General features: G+C 44.6%; 1 protein-coding gene across 1 annotated transcript in view; it reads left to right on the top strand.

Moving 5' to 3' along the window:
• The window catches only part of LOC133349576 (complement C3-like), a 320,240-nt gene that overhangs the window by 282,097 nt on the left and 16,297 nt on the right, over positions 1-21,846 (top strand). The window contains 5 exon segments of the mRNA XM_061563146.1: positions 5,426-5,534; positions 6,176-6,278; positions 8,888-8,962; positions 14,613-14,718; positions 17,618-17,707. Of these exon segments, the coding sequence (XP_061419130.1) occupies positions 5,426-5,534; positions 6,176-6,278; positions 8,888-8,962; positions 14,613-14,718; positions 17,618-17,707 (483 nt within the window).

Raw genomic sequence — 21,846 nt, 5'->3', positions numbered from 1 at the left:
ACATGTACTGTATCAATATACCCTACAAGGCTAAAACTATGCTAATTTACTCTTTAAACCTTTCAATGCGCTCCGGTCAGAGCTGTCATTATTACCTAATTACAATGACTCTTCGAATCACGTGGTTTTGTCTGCGTGCGCTACAAGCACGCGCTGTTGTTTTCGTTGCTGCTGGTGTTTTTATAGTCGCTGATTTTGTAAAAATTGCTGGTGTTTTAGCTACAATATTGTTGTAATTATTATTTGTGAACCTATATCAATAACTTTTTTGAGAATGAAGCAATAATTAAAGGAAAAGAAGAACAATCTAAAAAGGCTTCTGCTCCGTTACTAATATTGTTGTAACTAATAATGTAATTCAATGTAGAAAGATTTAACAAAACAATTTGTTGTTAGTATTCATATAATCTAAGAAATATTACATTTAAGCAATTTACAACTATATCACATTATCTTCTTGGTTCTTTCGGTAAAGTCACGTAGAAGGGAAGTAATAAAATAATAAAAATAAAACATAATAAAATAATTCTCACGACGTTTCGGCCACAACACAAGCAGCCGTCCTCAGGTGAAACCAGGTCTGTCGAGGCAACAGCATCTGAATGAAACAGCACACGTGCTTGGAGCATATATATAAGCTGGGTTGGAAGGGGGGGGGGAAAGGGCGCCTTGACAAAATAATTTGCATATCAAGAGGAATTTAGCATATTTATGGGAAATGCAGGTATGTGATTAGTACTACTTATGTCCGTGCATTATGCAGGATTAGCAGCATCCAAGGGAGGGGATATGGTAAATGCAGGTATGTGATTAGTACTACCTATGCCCGTGCATTATGCAGGATTAGCAGCATCCAAGGGAGGGGATATGGGAAATGCAGGTATGTGATTAGTACTACTTTGCCCGTGCATTATGCAGAATTAGCAGCATCACAGGGAGGGGATCGGGGTAGCATTACTAAAGGGAAGAAGTGTTAATAGTATGTAGCTGCAGTAACTAAAACCACCACGTAAACAACTAAAGTATAAACTACATAGTATCATCATTATACTAAATATACTCTACAATAAGCTGAGTTACTAACAGTAATACATTACAATTCTACGTCGTAAAAAATATAATATGCTTCCATCTAAACTTTATTCTCTTACATCACACGAGTCTACACCGTACTATATACTGCCATAGACAAACCCAACATTAAATTACATACTGTATTGCTATAAACCATTGTAAAATTACACTATGTATTATTCTACCCACCCTAATGTATATCACACTGCTGTATATTCACTATACAATTACGATACTATATATTACTTTGTAATACAATGTACAAAGTAGCACTAATCACATACCTGCATTTCCCATATCCCCTCCCTTGGATGCTGCTAATCCTGCATAATGCACGGACATAAGTAGTACTAATCACATATCTGGATTTCCCATAAATATGCTAAATTCCTCTTGATATGCAAATTATTTTGTCAAGGCGCCCTTCCCCCCCCCCCTTCCAACCCAGCTTATATATATGCTCCAAGCACGTGTGCTGTTTCATTCAGACGCTGTCGCCTCGACAGACCTGGTTTCACCTGAGGACGGCTGCTTGCGTTGTGGCCGAAACGTCGTGAGAATTATTTTATTATGTTTTATTTTTATTATTTTATTACTTCCCTTCTACGTGACTTTACCGAAAGAACCAAGAAGATGAATCCCTGCAGTCACGAAAGCTTTAAATCGAAATTTATATCACATTATTTTATGATTCAAATTGATAATAAACTTACATGTGGAACAATTATTGATTAATTATATAACTCATTGATAACTAAATAGAGAAATTGACAATTTAAAACATGAAGTGGGGGGAAATGCTGTTTCTTGATACATGTTTAGAAATACAACTTAAATCTGATTTTTTTTATTTTAGTCTTTTTTTAAACATCACTGTCTTGCAAATATATATCTGATTTAAATGTAGTTCTTAAATGATAATAGGTTTTTCCCCTTTTATATGGAAACAAAACAGGTGTTAAGTTGTTAAAACACCAAACTGAAACCTTTTACGTGGACTCATGTCTGCATTAACAAAATGCAAAAAAACACACTCTGATAATATATACATTGTCTTTGAAACTGATTGGTCCACACTGGGGACACCTTTCTTTTGAGCCTCGTCTCAAACGGTGTTAGACCAGAGGACGCCAAAAGGCATACAGCACAAAGACAATGCATCATCAGAGTATGAGAGCTCGGGGTAAGCATTTACACCATTGGAACCTCATTTGCCAGTAGCAAAATATGATAATTGTTTTTTTACCCTTTTATCTGGCAATAAAACTGACACCTTGTTTGCATTCCGACTGCAGGTATAGTGGTCAATGCAAACATGACTCCTTGTAAAAAAGGTGTCAGTTTTGTTGCCAGATAAAAGGGTAAAAAAACAATTATAGTATGTACAGTACTGCCCATAGTCCATTCTCGACGTTATAGGGAAGCTTTAAACGACATTAAGTTAATTTGTACCATCTAATATTAAAGACATAACAAACAACGTTGTGTGAAGCAACGTTAAACGAGGACTTACTGTAGATAAATGACCTGCCATATACAGCATGTTGCAAATTTATATTTGTATATGACATAACCTTTGTTGCACAGGACACAAACCTTGAGAATATTGCCAACAAAAACGAATGGCTACTCTAACTTTATTGGAGGCATAGTTCCATCACTGGAGACTGAGACCAGACCTTTCTGAAACCACCATAAGTGCTTTCTACCTAAACAGTCATGCAGCAGATGCTACCCTTGATGTGCCCATCTGTGGTAGCCCAGTCTGCTTTGACCCCATTCCAAGATATATTGGGGTTATCATGGACAGTAGCCTGACCTTCAAGCCCTAAATAAAACAGAAACTTGCCAACTGTCTCCATATTATTGATCCATTTAGTGGCAGAGTATTGTGCCTTATCCTGGTCCTGGAGCTCATACACAACTACTGGATGGACAATTACGTAACGCAATGTGCATAGCAACCAGAACAATGAAACACCAATTTTCTCGCTCCTTATTCTGAAGAACCTTCTGCCGCAAAATCTCCAGAGACATTCAAACTAAATGTTACGCATTTTCTTGTCAACGGCAATCTGCCCATCAATCTAGACCACAAAAATGTACCGAAATCCTCACCAAACGCGTGGGTTAGGTTCCTGAAAAATACCACGGTAGGCAAATCCGCGGTTAATAAAGTACAGGGGCCTATGGGAAATAGGGGGTTTTGGGAACTACAGCCGCGGTCAGAATTGTCAGAGCCTCACTAAGTTGCCTGTTTATTAACTAAATACCGAATAAAATACAGTACATTGTACAATAACATAATGAAACAAATACACATTACATTCACCTCAAATGCCTTTAATATTTACGATGATGACGATGACAATGAGATGATGGGGCAAGGGCTGGTTAGAACGAGAGGGACTGAGCCCACCATCTTCCTCCGAGCCACAGACGCAACGCTCCCACCTTCACCACTCACTGCACACTCCGGGGTCCATGAATCAAAGTAAAATCAAATAACTTTATCGCTGCATGGCGTATTTAATGACGTCACACAATACAATGATGTCATGCTGTGATGCAATGACGTAATATGTCATGTGACTTCCTTAACACCGTGCTTACCCGTGAAAACTCAATTTTCCAGGCCACGGTTCGTAAATTGGAAAAAATAACCCATGTGCATGGAGTGTCAACGATTCAGAGACAGAGTTTCTAGGAAGCAATTTATTAACTTTCACGGTCTCGTCTGCACACTCTCCACTGTAGTTCAACCTAGCCTGTACATGTTGTGCAGTACGACCACGAGGAGACGGGATTAACTATAAGGGCTGTTGCCGTTTATTAACACTGTTCCACTCAAGACTGTAACTCACACCAGAGGTAGGTGCTCTCTCTTCTTGGTCCTTACCATGGACCCCCGAGCTCTGTATTGTCCTACCCTCGGCTGCCCGGCGACGAGAAGGGAGAACCCTCTTTCTCTCAGTCCGATTTTTACTGATTACTCGGGGCCCTGCTCCCGGCTATCCCTTGGCTCTCCCACTCGTCTGCACGGGACGGGGGTTCATCCAACACCGCCCGGCGATGAGTAGGGAGAGCCCTCTTCCAGCCGATTCTTGCCCTGGTGCCCCACAATGACCCCACCTTCGTCACGGGTCCCCCTTAAGTACCCCTTTGGTGGTTCCTTCCTCTAGCTCAGACCCGCCTTTGTTCCCGAAAGTACAGCCCTCTTGACATGACGTAATCCTAGGCTGTCAACTCGCTCGCACCTTCCTCTGTTCGCTCTCTCATGGTTGCTCACACTACTCTACAATAACACTAGCTGTCTAACACTGACGGCGCTGACTGAGATAGCCAACTACTATCCTTCGTAGCGCAATATCTCACGGAGACGTTTAGCAATGACAGCGACGAGACGATAGCAAGGACGAGATGAGTCCATTCCCAGAACCGGCAGCCTCGAGCCCCTGCTCTCGGCTCATTTTATCCTCCCAGCGTGGCCTGGCTCCGCCCTGACCACGCCTCTCTTCTCGAACCCGATAGCAGGTTCCAGGGGCCTCCAGACGGGGTCCTCCATGACCCTTACCCTAGTTCCTCCTCTCTGCCCACACTGTGTACGCCCTTACCGGGGTGTGTACTATCTGTCCACCACATGCCGCTGCTGTCCACCAGCCAGCGCTATTACACTACATATATATGAAATGGCGGAATGCAATTCCATGGTTAGCGAGTAATTTCTGTACTTTGACACCAACTCAAATCCAAATTCCCCTTTTAGGATTGTGATATGACATCCTAGATTCTCACTCGGATCTGGAATAACGCTGGAAAACAGTGGAACAACATAGTCATCCATTATAAACTTGCCATTTGAGAACCAAACATCGCACATCCTGGCTTTCACATACCTCAAAGATACCAGTATAGCCATGAACTACTGACATTAATATTGCCCTATAATGTAAACATAAAAAATTCTGGCTGACCACTGGTTAATACTACGGGTGAATTAACCAAAACATACATGCTCTCTGCTTCACGATGGGTGTTAAAGATACCGTGACATTGTTGTAAAAGAGAAGGCCATTGTGTACCAGTTTCACGGTCCATATTTGCCAAATTCAAACCATTACAGTGTAAATGACTCCGTTGGAATTTCTCACAGCAAAATCTCCCTCAACTGTGAAACTACTGCCAAATGTGCCTTTGTGATATGTATATATATTGGACTTGTTTCGTGCTGTACATAGCCAACAGTGCTAATCAGAGGTGCGGGAGAAGAACAACCTAGCCATAAAAAAATAATGGCACAAATACCAAATGTACTCAATTATTAAGTGTTGTGAATGTTTTTTTTGCATAGAGATGCCACAAGGACGCTTGGGTTGGTTTGATGGGAAGAGGCGGCGAAAGAGAGATATCGGTGATGAAGGAGGCGTTGAGGCAGCATACCGCATGAATGTGTGTACCAGGTGTGTCTCAGCAGTAGCAGGGTGTATGCTGTGCTCATTTCTTGAAGAAATAATAATGAACCCATTCTTGCATTTTGCGTGCCTTCTGCTCCCCGTCAGCATCAGATAATAATTAGATTATGTAACGCCTTGCATGAAATCTCAATGTGCTTTCAATCTCAAGATCCTATTTTGTCATTGAAAATGAGTGTGCCGGTAAATCATGGTCAATGTGCCAAATTTGAAAAAAAAGTCGCAGTTTTCTCAATTGGGATTGCACATAGCAATCATCGGCAAACTGCTGGCAGACTCATTCCCGCTTGCAGGTCAAGTGTTTAGTCCCCTTGTGTAACACAGGGACCGCTGCCACTGGATGTGCCCATTGCCCATTCCCTCCCTCACCCCTCCACTACTTACCATCCCTCCCCTGCCGTTTTCTGACCTCTGTTCCCTCTGTTGTGGTCACTCATTCCTCTGCCCTTGCACGCCCCTGCCATCTAAATCAGTTTATTTTTGTTGCCGCTTTTAAACTTTGTAAAGCTCCTTGAGCTAAAGTACTCTATGAAATAATATAGACTATGCAGAATGTATAACTTGGTGAAAAGTTTAATAATTTTGAAGATAATTTAGCAGTTGCTTCATTCGTTTATTGTGTGATGCAGATATAAGCCACGAAAAGATGAAATTTCAAATGAATCAGGAATGACGATATTAGAAGTGAACATGTTAACTGGATTTATTCCAGATAAAAATGACCTTGTCCAGGTAAGACACACACACGTAACATTATGCCGAGAAAGCTGTTATTGTAAATTAGTGGACATTTGTAATGTTAACAAGGCAGGATTCCCAGATAAGCACAGGATATAGGACACCAAACATCACATTTGGATGCAGCATCCTTCAGCATGGACAGATAACACACTTTTGGAGGCCGAGTAAAAGGTTGACAACTATATATGGCCCACATTTTAATTCTATCCTTTTTAAAGGATAATAATTGACAATGTTTGGGTGAGCAGGGTGGAGTAGGGGTAACACTCGTGCCTCACAGCAAAGAAGGCCCTGGGTTTGATTCCCGACTTGGGTGCCTTCTACGTGCAGTTTGTTCTACCGCTGTTTCTGTAAAGTGTGAGTGTGCACAAAATGTGTGTGAAACTGTGAGTATGTGATTGGTGCGAGTGTGTAGAGTTCGTATGTTCTCCCCCTGTTCTGCATAGGTTTTCTCCGGGTTCTCCAGTTTGCCCCCATAGCTAAAACTGCTATTGGCCTGATATCCCAATGCTGATAAATTACCTGCAAATGACTCTACTTGAATTATATGTAACATGATTGCCCCTAATGTAACAAAAAATGGCAGAACTCACCTGAAAAAAGTATTGAGATTCTTGAAGTTTTTTGGTTAAACAAGCACAAATTAAGATAACTAACATCGCTTTGTATATATTTGCTATAAATACTCCCTTTCCAAAGCCAACTTTGCAGGCGACTCACTGTCCCTGTTCAACTGTCTTTTTTCCCCTCTGCCTACGACTGTCTATTTATAAAGAAAATATGCTAGTGTGTCAGTACAGCCCGTGGCTGCATATAGACACGATATAAGTATAAACAAAACCAAAACAAATTGGACCAGGTTTGCTCTTCTAGAGGTAATTAGCAGTCGGGCATACAAACCAAGTATTGCTTGTTACGATATGTTATAGTATATGAAATGCCCTTTCTCGACATGGACCATCACTGCCCAATAATGGCTCACAGACAAAAATATAACATGGTTTTTGCATGCATTATCATGATTCATAAATATGTTTTGGGTGAGGCCACGTAAAGATTTGCCCAAAATGCGTAGCATTAAGACCCACCACCCAACAGTCAAATAAATTTAACTGCCAGTTAAGCGTTTACCTTTTCAATTGCGATTGCTTCAGCTCATTGGTAAGTTTAAAAATATTTCTTACAGCCAGATTTAGAGTTACTGTAAGTACAAGTTTAGCTGTCATAATTGCTCTTTGAATTACAGGTGAGCTGAACAAATTATAATTGATGTGTTAAATGCTTGTACACATGACGATTAAGTTGCTTGGCTATGTTTGGTGGTGGAGGGGTTCATGACAAATTTGGGAAGTTAATTCCGTGGCTTCACACAATATTTTATTGAACCAGACTAAGAGATATGTTATTTCTATGTGGAGATAGAGAATGGAAATTGGTTTATTTTATTATGATTTTTGTTTACCCAGAAACACCCCACTGAGTCTCAAGACTCTGTAAGGGATATTAAAACCCACCACCACCTGACACAACCAACTAGTAAGGGTTTTCACGTAAACAGAACATGCCAAATCGTCACTAGTACAGCACACCGGTGTGTTGGAGAGCCAAGCCACAACATTTACAATCTGAGTATGACGTTTCACAGGTAATTACACCGAGTTTCATCTTGTCCTTCCTCTCTATTGTCTGTATTAAAATAGCCGTACCAACAATAATCCCTATTGATCTATCAATGGGCCCGCATAATGCGCATGCATCATGTACGTAGAAGTTTGGTCACCACATCTACGCCTCTATATAAGGAACGAAACAGGTGGACTTCGCCAGATGAAGCTAGTTGTAATTACTGGCGAAACGTCGTACTCAGATTGCAAATGTTGTGGCTTGACTCTCCAACACACCGGTGTGCTGTACTAGTGTAGTGGATTCAACTGAGTCACATACTTTCTCTTTGGAGGCACATTTATTCTCACCAACACATGACACAAAAGGGTTACTGCCCTTTCACCAGATAACCTATGGTGGTGGACCACCAGGCTAAATATGCTAATCACACTGGGAGTTAGCTACCACGAATGGGACCCTGTCTTGGGTCCTCGCCACGTGTTGGTGACTTCTTCTTGGACGACGTAGAACGTCGATTGTAGATCTTCAGGTGACAGGAGCAACGCTGAACCCCAGTCCCTGTAGGGACCCCGCTTATATGCCTCCGGGCTGTGGCTGGCGCCGCCCTTGGCCATGCCCACCTTCGAGAGAGCTCTGGCTCTCTCCCAACCTTTCCCGTCGGATCTTACCCAGTCACGTGACCACCCCCTAACCCCCACTTGGGGCATCTGTGTAGATCTTACTTGTCACGTGACTTCCAGGATCAATCAGAGTGCAATGGCCCAGGGTAACCTCTTCCCATGGCCTCAGTCGGCAGTCAATGTGTTATCCGGAATTACATTTGTATTCAAAGTATTATCCAGAATGCTCTACAAGTGAAGTTTTATGCGAAAATGTTTACAGACACCTTGTCGGTATGAAGCCAAATGTGCAATGGTTGTCAGTTTTCACTGGTCTCACATGTTGCTGTGTGCTCTGCTTGCATACATTTACAGCTTAAGAATGCCGTAGACAAGTACATCAGTAATTATGAGATCACGGACTCAGTGCTCATTATATATTTGGATACGGTAAGCCATTCATTTCAGTTGTTACCTACTGTCTTTATGCAATATTTGCAAAAGTAAGGCATTTGCTCAATATTGGTTAATATCTGTGTGTCCTGAACTGCCAGGCATGAGCTTAAAGCTTGTTGTTAGTGGTGACATGGTACAGCAATAGTGGTTCGTGGATTGAATCCAATAGGCTGTCCTCATTAATAATGCGATGTATCTTTATTGTAAAATACTATTTGCCATCTGTATCACAGTAGATGTTAAAGATTCCGTGACATCATTAGCAAGAGTAGGTCATTGTGTTCTGGTGTCATGGTCCTAATTTGAAAACTTTCCCACAAATGACTCAATGAGGATTACACATGGCAGGCATTGCTGCCTACTGGCAGACATGCTTGCTTACAGGACAAGTGCCGAGTCACCTTGTGCCACACACACAAGGTAACTGGGGATGCCCCTACAAATGGTTTTAAATATTTCTCAAATACTCTTTGGTTCTTTTGGTAAAGTCACGTAGGTAAAAATAAAATAAAACAAATCACGACATTTCGATCACAATACAAGCGAACTTCATCAGGTGGGGTCAACCACAGTAAGAAAATGCTGAAGTCGGTGGGAGAGCTGCCGTGGCAAGAGGTTATATAGGTAAGAGGTGGGGGGGAGGAGGCAAGGGGGTACAGAGAGATAGGGGGGGTGTGGGGTAGGGGGAGGGGGGCCGCATGGGCGCTCGGGGAAAAGGACGTGAGGTTGGGGGGGGGGAAGTGGGCGGGGCTAGAAGTGGATAGGTGGTGGAAGAACAAAGAGAATGTGAGGCTGGGGGGGGAGGGACGTGGGTGGGGCTAGCAGTAAACCGGCAGGTACGATGGAAACAACAACAACATCCTTCCAATGATTGTTCAATTTGTATCCATCTCGGTTGAAGTTTTGTCTGTTTATGTATTTGGATGGCTTCATAAACAAACCTTTAATATTAGCCCGAAGGTTTGCAGAGTACCTTGGTCTCGGAAAAAACAATATCATGCGAGCCCACAGTGTTATAACAATGGTCAGCTACGGCAGAGGTATTGGTTCTGCCATGTTTCAGATCTGCCTTGTGTTCACGACCATGGTCCGAGACATGTCGTTTCGTTTCCCCAATGTAACTGCTACTCCAGGATATTGCATGTCAGAAATAACCCCCTTCACAGATGGGATTAGATCACAGATTGTGCACTGTATTGAATCGGACCTGGATCTTGTGTTTGTTTAAGATTTTGTAAATATTTTTGGTAACACCTGCTATGTATGGTAAAGTGATGGTTTTTCGGTCCGAGTACCCATTCCTCTTAAGGGCTTGATGTACGTGTTCCAGTTCACTGGCTAAGTAGTGTTGGTCGGAGATGCAGTGGGCCAATTGTCCGGACGGTTATTCCAATTTTAGCGAGTATTGCAAGGCAGCGTGGTCAGTGCGAATGAGGGATATTCTACCATACAGGTATGGCCGGTACTGGCGAACAAAATGGACGATCGCCAGCAACTCCCGACGAGTGACGCAATAGCGCGTTTCGGCGGGAGACTAAACCATGCTGCCATATGCCACCACCTGTTCAACACCGTCCTTCCGCTGCGACAAAACAGCACCGATGCCGGTGTCGCTAGCATCCGTGCCCAGGGTGAATGGTTGGGAAAATCAGGGTAGTCGAGTGTCGGCGCGGTGGCCAAGCGATCCCGGAGAGACTGGAAGGCGAGTTCCTCTTCCGGACCCCATTTGAATCTCTGATAATTTCCCGTCAGGGCATGCAGAGGTTTTGCCAACGTCGTGAAATTCTTAACAAACCAGCGATAATAGGATACAAAGCATATGAACCGCCGCACATCACCCACAGAAGTGGGCGTCGGCCACTCACGAACACACGACGTCTTTTGAGGGTCAGTGGACACACCGCTAGAGCTGACGATGTGTCCGAGGTAGCAGACAGAACGTTGCAACAAATGGCATTTTTTGGTTTAAATTTGAGGTTGGCCGATCGCATTCTTTGAAAGACAGCCTCCAGCCGTTGAAGGTGTTCCTCGAAGGTGCGACTGAATACAATAACGTCGTCCAAATATATGAGGCACGTCTCCCACTGTAGCCCCGCCAGCACCAACTCCATCAGGTGCTGGAATGTCACCGGCGCGGCATTCAAGCCCATGGGTAGGCGGTTAAATTCAAACAAGCCCTGCAGCATGCGAAATGCCGTTTTCGGCTTCGACGCATAATCCCGATGAGAGGTCGAGAGTAGAAAAGAAAATGGCCCCCGACAAGGCGTCCAACGAATCGTCCATCTGTGGCAGGGGTACGCGTCTGCCACGGATATTTTATTCAACCGGCGAAAGTAAACACAGAACCTCAATCCGCCGTCCTTTTTTTTTAACCAACACCACCGGTGCGCCCCAAGGGCTCTTGGACGGCGAAATAATGTCGGCCGCCAACATGTCGTCCACCGCGCCACACACGTGCTCCCTTTCCGCAGGGATCATGTGGTGCAGGTGCATACATATCGGTCCTGCCGCACCGGTGTCAGTATGGTGTAACAAGAGCGAGGTGTGGCCCAAATCAAAATCATCTTTACTGAAGACGTCGGCGTATTTTGACAATAGTGAGCACAATGCGTTCCACTGCTTGGATGACAAAGACGTATTCTCGCGGCACAATTCGGCGATCCATCAATCGTCCGAATGAGTGGCCCGAGATACGCCGGCAGCCATTACTCTAGGTTGGTCCCCATCCAGGCTAGTAAAGTCGGTAGTGGCATGGGCCAAAACCGCACCTGCCGGGATGACCACTCATTCCGGGCCCCCATTCAACACTTGTAAGAACGGGGCCTGCCCAGCCCGAACAATAGTCTGAGCCGCGACAAGGGAGAAGGCCTTAGCCACGGAGTTCGACGGGGACAGTAACACACCTGTCGCCCCATCCGCGGCCTCCAACCGCTTCCGGTAGTGCAGCAGGATGAGCATCTGTGTACCCGGGGGTATCTCCACAGTGACATCGGCCAACGCGTGAACGGCGTTCCCTGGAGGTGGCCGGCCCCACCAGGGACGGCAAGAAGGACATCCTAATGCCCCCAGGCATCTCTAAACAATCTTGATCCACAAGGATTTTGACAGGCATCCGACTAAGAAAATCGGTACCCAGCGATCGCGAAATAAGAACCGAACTTGACGCGGCAACATTCCCAATGGCAATGTGGACATCCACCTGTCCTATGATACCCATGCCACCCCCATTAGCAGCAATGCATGCATCGTTAGCTCGTTGGACCCGCGACGCAGGGATGGATAATAGATGAAAAATCACATTGGAAATTATGGTTGCCGACGCACCGGTATTCACCAAAACATGCACGTCTACCCCTTGAATCATGCCCGGCACCGTGGAGGACCCCGATGCGGCTGCAATCACCCTTCGAGCCAATATTTTCCACTGCGTAACCGTGTGCGGTACCGAATCAGCATGTCGACATTTAACATCAGATAACCCTACGGGGGTGCAAGTGGATGCGTGAGGTGTTTGGACCCTGCCGGATGCCCTATGCGTGCCAACTTGCCCGAGAATGATGTCGATCCGCATCTGGTGGAGGAGATGGAGGAAGGCCCGACGAGAGCCGCGGAGGTTGGAACCTGGCGCCGACAATCGCGGGCGAAGTGGCCCAGTCGGCCACACTTGAAACATGTGGCGGCCGCCCGACAATAGGTCGCCTTGGCCCCCGCTCATGACCGCCCGTCCCCGTCCCGCTGCATGTCCCGCTGGCGTTACGGGGTCCAGCGAGGAGCAGCAACCACCAACTCGTCGTCGCTGGACTCGTCCGGGATGTGCACGACGCGACGTGGAGCCCATCCCAGCGCTTCACCATCCTTTTTGGGGTCCTCCGTCCAAGCCGCCATCTGGTCCCAACGTCGCAAGTTGTACTTGGCATCTAAACATCGCGCCGCCCAACAAGACGTCAGCGGCTCATGGCCGCACACCGGCAGCGAAATGTTTAAATCCTGCGACAGTTCAATCATTCTTGCAAGAATGAGAAGGTCCAGGAGATCGGCGGAGGACTCGGGGTAGGCGGCCAAAGCGAGCTCTAATAGCGCACCACGGTACACCAAAGGTGTTTCTTCCGGTCCTCGACGTCGCTGCATACATTTTTTATGAGCAGCCGATGGTGGCTCGTAAAATTCCGCCATTTCAGCGAAGGCGTCCTTTAGCGTCTTCTTCCTACTCGCCGGGATGGAGTGGATAACAGCCAAGGACACGTCGTCCAACAGCGTAGGTAGAGCCTCCAGTGCCTCGGATTCCGTCCACCGCACCGATCGGAAGGCGGATTCGAATCTCCACATAAATGCGCTCCAGTCGCCTCCGGCGACGAATTCTTTAATGTGAGGAAGGCGATGGCTGCGGCCACTGTCGGAGTCCTTGGGCGTACCCGTTCCCGCCACCCGCGCAGCACGCTGCTCCACCAAGATGGCGGCCGCCGGCAGCGTGGCAGCGGCCCCACCCAAGATGGCGGCCTCCTCCGCAGCAGCAGGTGTAATGGCGGATGCAGCCCCCCGTTGGAGATCAAGGTCGTCCGCACTCGGATGCGTCCCACGAGGCCGACCCAGGGTGGCAGGCAACGCGACCACCATCACGAGATTGAGCATCACCGCACGGAGAGACTCTATCTGTTCTGCCACTCGTCGCCACCCTTCGTCCGCAGCTGGAGACACCTCCGCATCGGCCTGTCGTTTTTGCGCGGCGTCGGGGAGAGCAGCAGTCGGCGGCAGCGGTCCCGTTGCACCCAGCAGCTCGTCCTCGTCCGCATCGTCTTCCTCTTCCGATGGCGGGTCGGGTGGGTTCCTTTTTTTTAGGTGCTTGGACATCTTGGATGATGGTCCACACGGTCTCAAAATTTACTTCTGACACCAATGTAATAAAGGTCGTTGAGACAACTTCTGGAATTCAGTATTTTTGATTAAGTTTCTTTCACAGCTTCTCATTATACTCATTTCTCTGCTCTATAGCTCCTTCACGCTGTTGGCAGACAGTGTGAGAGGGAGAGGGAGGGAGAGAGAGGGAGAGAGAGAGAGACTGCCGCGGCCCGCTACGTGGCAGGCTCCGGACCTCCGCACCCGCATGGCTTCCACCTTCGTTCCTTCCAGCTCTGATCACGTGCTGTCCGTCCCCACCCCTTTTAATTCCTGGTCCACGTGGTGCCTCGCAGCCAATCCTCGGCCACCTCCCTGGAACCTTCCAGAGCCCATCCTCCGGCCCCAGGGCCACGCCCCTAACTCGCCTCCCCATTGGTTGCGGCTGAAGCCAGCAGAGCCAATCATTATCATCCAGGGTGTAACTAATTAATCATCCAGGTGTAACTAATTAATCATTCAGGTGTAACCCATTTATCATCCAGGTGTAACCTCACATTACACAAGTAAGCCATTGGGTACAGGCGGCATTGTTCAAATTTGGAAAATTCTGAATATTGCCCTCGAATTACTCAATTGGGATTACAGATTATAAGCTACTGCAGATTATTATGAAACAGTGCTTTCCTTCATGAGAGCCCTGCATTATTAGAAGTGTCAATACCAAATGTGTATTTAATTATTATTACATTATTAAAGTCAGTGTGCATTGTATCATGCATTAGTGTTGTGTGCGATTGCTTTGTTGCAGGTTCCCAGCACAGAGGATTACTGCTTTGCTTTCAAGGTCAAGCAAATGCTGAAATCGGATATGATTCAACCCGTGACTGCTTCTGTTTACGACTACTACAGCCCACGTAAGTACACAGACATGGTCAAGAATACGCTTCAAGTTGCATAGCAGGCTGGTGCAGTGGCAACAGCCAGCAAGAAGGACGTGCCAAGTAAACATGGAACATTGGGCCAACGGTTCCGTGTCTGTGTCGGGTGTCACTATACTAGTATAGACATTGAAGGGCATTGGCCCATTCCTGACTGAAAGGCGCCTTTCGTGTGTGGATTTTCGCTCCCTGTACTACTGGGTTTACTCTGGATTCTCCGATTTCCTCCCATAGATAAAAACAACACATACAATGTAACTGGTATTGGCCAAATATCCCAATGCTGAAATATTACCTACAAATCATTCATTTGAGGAAACACATAGCAACATCACCCTTGACTGTAATAACTTGGCAGTACTTTCCTGAAAAACATTTTAAGACGCATTTAAGCTTTCCTTGTTAATTAGCATACTAATAATTATACATACAAATGTACATATATTTATATGAACCTCTTCTTTCTTCATCGTCTTGATACTGGCGAAAAGGATCGTATATATATTATTGTTTATATTTTCATGCTTACTTAATATTGCAGTTCTTTTTATTTTGAGGGACAGATATTGGTAATGAAACATATTGTCTGATAATTTAGCATGTTAAATGGTAATCAGTTTAGATCCACATACATACGTGTCTGCTATTCAACATCTGCTTATAAAAACGTTTGTGCAATTTCCACTCCACTGGAAAATAGTGTCTTATAATTTATCCAAATAGAAGTCAATGTAGATTATATCTTAATATTCGCAGGTTTATAATTACGGCTTTGCTTATTCAAGACTAATATATTGTAGCGCTTACGGAGTTGTATTTAAACATTCGCGGCCATATCTCGCGAAAACCCGACAGTTGTACACGCGGCGTGGACGGTGAGAGCATGAAAGACACTTCTCTCACAGTCTGCTGCACTATTTACACGAGTGCTTTCCTTTACATTTTTAGGGAATTGCGTTCACTGTATAATATGTATTTAGTTATTTATATTTGCCCTTTTAAATACATGTATGTTCATCATTATCAAAGATAAGTTAAATAACATAATAATGATATACAATGTATTTATTTATATGTTTATACAGTATATGTTTAGGATTAAACATAATATAGTGTATGCCCCCCAATCATATTTTACACATCAGCTTTAGGTATTAATATTCGTGGATTTAACCGTGTCATTCTCCAGGAACGTGTATCACTCACGAATATGAAGGGGTTACTGTGTCTCTTCTATCGTTCTGCCCTTACGGAAGGAGGTGTTTTTGATTACCTCTGCTTGTAACAACAGGGGATGTATCATGGGACCATTTTGCCAGTATCAAAGTGTGAGAAATAAGAATAGGTTTTACCCTTTCTGGCAATACAACGGGTGTAAGATGTTCAAACATCAAATAGATACCTTTTGCAAGGAATAAAGTCTGCATTAACCAAACATACTTGTGGGGACCACATAAAACAAGCATGCTCTGATAATATATACATTGCCTTTGAAACTGATTGGCCTAACCAGAGACAGCCTTCTTTATGGCCTAGTCTCACCAGTGTCAGAACAGAGAACGCCAACAGGCGAACAGTACAAAGACAATGCACGTATCAGAGCATTTGTAGCTCAGGGTGAACAGCTATATCATGGGACCTTTTTGCGAGTATCAAAGTATGAGAAATAAGAATAGGGTTTACCTTTTCTGGCAATGAAACAAAAAATATTTAAGTTGAATCTTATCTGTCACTAGAAATGCCAAATTTGAAAGTAAACATTTCAGTGTTCTTGCATTGAGTCTGCTTCTCCAGAAAGCTAAACATAATCATATAGGACACAAAACGCCAAATAGTTACTACTTCAGCCCACCGATGTGTTGAAGAGTGAATCCACAACATTTACAATCGGAGTACGACGTTTTGCTGGTAATTACTTCCAGCATCATCGGGCAATTTGTGTTTTGTTTATGTGACAAATCCCTTACTGATTAGCCATGTCGGATGGTGGAGGGCTTCGACGCATTTATGCTTACGCGATCTAACCCGAAAACCTTTATTATGAATATTGGTCGCGAAAGCCTACATTTTAAACTAACAATAATCTAGGGCTTACCAAATAAATGACATTTATTGTCAAATAAGTCCAAGGTGAGTAAATGAGCAGAGTTGTTTCAAGCCTTTAGCAGTGACCCATCCTGGTGGGTCAGTGGCAGAGCGAGTGGTGCACAATTGGAAGTTGCAAGCTCCCATCCTGGTTGGGGGTTGACCGAGCCCATCATCCCTCCAGGGTCTATAAATAGGTACCACTTTGTGGGGAAGCCAACAGTGGTTGTCGAATGAATAATTTGTCCACGTTTTTATTATATATGACGTTTATTTGCCCAGGAATGCCTTGCTGAGTCTCTCTTTTTCAGGATGATCCTGCCAAGTATTCACAGTAGGGAGTGATGATTGTTGCGAATATTCCAATTGAATAGTTTGTGGATCATTTGTCAAATTAGGAATATGACAGAGCACATTGGCCTGATCTTATGAATGAACGTGAAATGTATTCTACTTGCTCAGGGTTGTAAACAGATGATCACTGTCTCAATGCTTATTTCAGCAGAAAATTATTTAGACTTTAGACTTTGTGAGCATTTATCAAAGTAAATGTTTGTACTCAGCCTAAGAGCCTTACGGGCACACACAGTCATAGGGAAGGTAAATATATTCCAACAACAACTAAGTATTGCAAATATCCCTCAAAGGGACCATTTGATGGGGACTCACAAATCTCCAAGTAGAGATGAGTTGTGCACAGACCAATTGTACACTGGCTACATTTATCCTGATGACGATGTAAACCCTGATGACTGAAAATTCCAATCGCTATTGTTAATTTTCTTTTCAGAGGACAAATGCACCAGATTTTATAACTTACCTGGGGGATATGTTCAACTGTCCCCGATTTGTCAAAATGATCTCTGCCAGTGTGTGGAGGGTGAGTATGCTCTGCCTTTGCTTTTATATGCTACATATCAAATGATTAACTTAACACGTCCATTTTCTAAGCCTAATGTTACGTTTCGTCATAAGATTTATTTTGTGTTGGGCTAATACGTAACGGTCTGACCAAATTAGTACCGTAACACCCTCCACTACTCGACATAGCCAAACAAATTAAATTGGCACGTGTGTAGTGTGGTAAAATACGCGGTGTGCATTGCTGGCCGAGGGCAACCGAGGGCAGGCAGGTGCGCGTGTGCCACGTAAGGTTGCATGAGCAAACCTCCACCTCATTAACGGGAGAATCGGGTGCAGACGGGGTCGGCCCGGGTTTGTACGCTGGCACTGGAGGTGCTGCCTGGGAGACTGCGATAAGGGGTGATTAATGGCCTGACAGGCGCCAGCCTGTCTGGCCCTAAAGAGACACAAGGGAGGAGCTGGATAATTGAGAGGAGGATATAAGTAGGTGCGGGAGAGCAGAGCGGGAGTTTGGGTTGCTGGGACCAAGGTGAAGACATCTCGCCGCTGCTGCTCAAGCCAGGGACGGACCTCAACCCTCACGAGTCGCTGAGCGGGTGATGGTTGATCCCCCCGCCCGGATCGGAAGAGTGAGTGGGTCTGAGGGAACGTAGAGCGAGGGCAGCAGCGCAGAGGGAGAGCAGCGCGAAGCCTCTGTGTGAGCGAAGCTCTGCGTGAGCAAAGCTGTGTGAACAAAGCCTCTGTGTGAGCGAAGCTGGTTGCAGCCTATATGTGAGCGCTGCTGTGTGCAAGCTCTGTGTGAGTGCAGCTGCGTGCAAGCCCTATGTGAGCTGCTGTCTGTGTGTGGAGCTGTGAGTGTGGAGCTGCTAAGAGGAAGAGTTGTCGCAGGCAGGTCAGCGAGGTGTAAAGTAGATAGGGGAAGTTGATTAACAAAGTGACCGTATAGACAGAGATAGGAGTGCCTACAACTGGTGCAAGAATAGTGTAATAAAGTGTAAGCAAGTGACTTGTAACAACGTGTCCGACTGAGGGATTTTACAAGACACTACACGTGTACAAGCGTTTCATGACGTGACAATTATTGCTTCACCTCACTGGTAAGTTGAAGAGCAGTTCTCACAACCAAATTCAGCAATTAGATACAAAGTCAGAATAAAATACAGCACCGAACTAGATCAGTTAGACAAGACACTCTACAAATTACACTTATCTTTGGCTGCAACAATGTCCACATCGGATTGGGAACATGTAGACAATATGACTGCCTCTTCAGCTGCCACTATGTCGACCAAATGTAAGGACAACTTCATTTCCAAATTCAACCTCTCCAACAAGAGACCGGACCCACACACCGAAAAGCTAGACGTTAACAGTCGTAATTAATCGCAGTAACAATTCTATTTTTGATGGTCTGAAATCAGTTTTAGTTAAAGGGCTAAACTTTGCAGTCACACCTAGACACATACCAGTTAATGATACCATTGCCCAAGTAGATGTGGCTCTCAAGGGCCTGGGTCACATCGCTGCAGACGTAGCAAGATCTGAAATCGCTGCAACCCTCAAAAACGCTAAGATGCCAGCTAGCAACATCAGCAAAGATGAGCGTTTTGAATAAGCTCAATTAAAAAAGAGGGATGACATTGTCATCCTCTCAGCCAACAGAGGCAATGCCACTGTCATCATGGACGAAATAGAATACAACAACAAAATTCAAGAATTACTCAACGATGGCAGCTATACAAAAATAAGAGACCCCACCAACAGCCTCGTCATTAAAACCAACAAAATCATTTCTGATTCAACTGCATTAATTGATCAAACCAAACAGTTCTCGTTGAAACCTTCTGCAGCCAGGCCACTAAGATTATATGGCTTGCCAAAGATACATAAAGAAGATACACCCCATCGTCCCATTGTCTCTACTATCAACTCCCCACCTACAAACTGGCTCGTTTTTTGTCTGAAATCCTGCGGCCTTTCACTGGAAAAACCACCTCTGCGGTACTAAACTCTACTCACCTGGTATCGACAATGAATGGAATTTTCCTGTCCCCAGATGATCTGCTTGTCAGTTTTGATGTGGTTTCCTTATTCACCAAAGTTCCTGTACCTGACACCATCGCAATAATTGAAGACTTGGTTCATCAAGGACTGAATACTGAGGTACCCCCCCTGGTGAGACACTACTTAACCAATACATACTTCACCTGGAATGGAACTTTTTACAAACAAACTGAGGGCACCCCAATGGGCTCCCCCCTATATCCGGTTGTAGCCAACGTTTTCATGGAGAAATTTGAGACTGACGCCATCCAGACTGCCACTCTACGCCCGACCTTATGGAAGAGGTATGTAGATGACACTTTTGTCATCTGGCCACATGGCCAGCCTGCTCTAGACCAATTCCTTGACCACATAAATTCCATACACCCAGCCATAAGATTCACCATGGAAGTCGAAAAAGATGGCAAGCTACCCTTTTTGGATGTCCTAATTAAAAGGAGACCTGATGGTTCAATGAGCCACTCTGTCTACAGGAAAGCTACCCATACGGATGCTTACCTAAAACCGGATTCCCACCACCATCCATCCCAGAAGAATTCCCTCATCAAGACTCTACACCAGAGCCCAATGCATCTCTGACCAGGAACACATTGCCATTGAACTCAAGCACGTACGCCAAGCTCTTAAAGCTAATGGTTACTCCGACGACACAATCCGCAAAGCCATCACTCCAACTATCAAGAAGGATCCTGTTGAGGAGCCATTCAAAACCATCACCTTACCCTACATTGCAGGGGTCACAAAAAAGATCTCCAAAATCCTGAATAAACACAAGATCCAGGTCCGATTCAACACAGTACATAAAATCCGTGATCTGGTCCCGTCTGTAAAAGATGTGGTTCCAGACATACAGTACCCTGGCGTCTACAAACTAAGTTGCCTCTGTGGTAGCAGTTATATTGGAGAAACCAAACGACAGGTCTCGGACCGCATCCATGAACATAAAGCAGACCTGAAACACGGTAGGACAAACACCTCAGCCGTGGCAGATCACTGTTACAATTCAGTGGGCTCACATGACATTGACTTCTCCAAGACAGAAGTTCTCTGCAAGCCATCTGGCTACCATGAGAGATTCGTTCATGAAGCGATCCACATATACAAACACAGAGACAATTTCAACCGAGAAGATGGATTCTGGCTCGGCAATCATTGGAAGGACGTAATAAACCATTTCGGATCTTAACTGATTGTGTTCACGTTTACGGTGACTTTTAGACCGCAGTCCACTCACTGGCATTGACTATATATTATTTGTATTCTCCGCAGGGAATGGAGTCTTTGCTCCGCTGCAAGTCTCCTACCACCATTCTCCCATTGACATATTTCGTTGCTTCCTCATAGTTCCTTTCACGTGACGATCAATGGTATAGTGTATAGCAGATTGTATAATAATAAATAGTATAAAAGTGTAATGTTTAATATAATGTATAAGGTAATATATAGTATTCTAATTGTATAGTGAATATACAGCAGTGTGGTATACAGTAGGGTGGGTAGAATAATACATAGTGTAATATTACAATGTATAGTCTAAGGTATAAGGTGGTGTATAGTAATGCAGTATATAATTTAATGTTGGGTTTGTCTATGGCAGTATATAGTACGGGGTAGATCCGTGTGATGTAAGGAAAAAGTTTAGCTGGAGGCATATTATATCTTTTTGCGACATAGAATTGTAATGTATGACTTACTGTTAGTAGCTCAGCATATTGGAGAGTATATTTAGTATATTGATGATATTGATGTAGTTTATATTGTAGTTTTTTACGTTAAAAATTCCTTCCCTTTATTACTGCTACTTCCTCCCTTTGTTGCTGCTAATCCTACATAATGCACGGGCATAATATGACTTTGAGACCCCCCCCACCTCCTACGCATTCCACAAGTAGTGACTAATCCCATATCTGCATTTTCCATAAATATGCTAAATTCCTCTGTTGATATGCAACTTCCTTTGTAAAGGCACCCTTCCTCCTCTAAACCCAGCTTAAATATACCCTGCCAAGATTGGTGATGTTCATTCAGACGCTGTCTTTCCGGCAGACCTGTTCTTCACCTGAGGACGGCTGCTTGCGTTGTGGCCGAAAC

This window comes from Lethenteron reissneri, chromosome 30, assembly GCF_015708825.2.
Source record: "Lethenteron reissneri isolate LAM-NWPU_2019-01 chromosome 30, ASM1570882v1, whole genome shotgun sequence".
Classification (NCBI taxonomy): Eukaryota; Metazoa; Chordata; class Hyperoartia; order Petromyzontiformes; family Petromyzontidae; genus Lethenteron; species Lethenteron reissneri.
The sequence above is the reverse complement of the archived record's forward strand: the minus strand, read 5'-3'. Positions and strand labels throughout refer to the sequence as shown.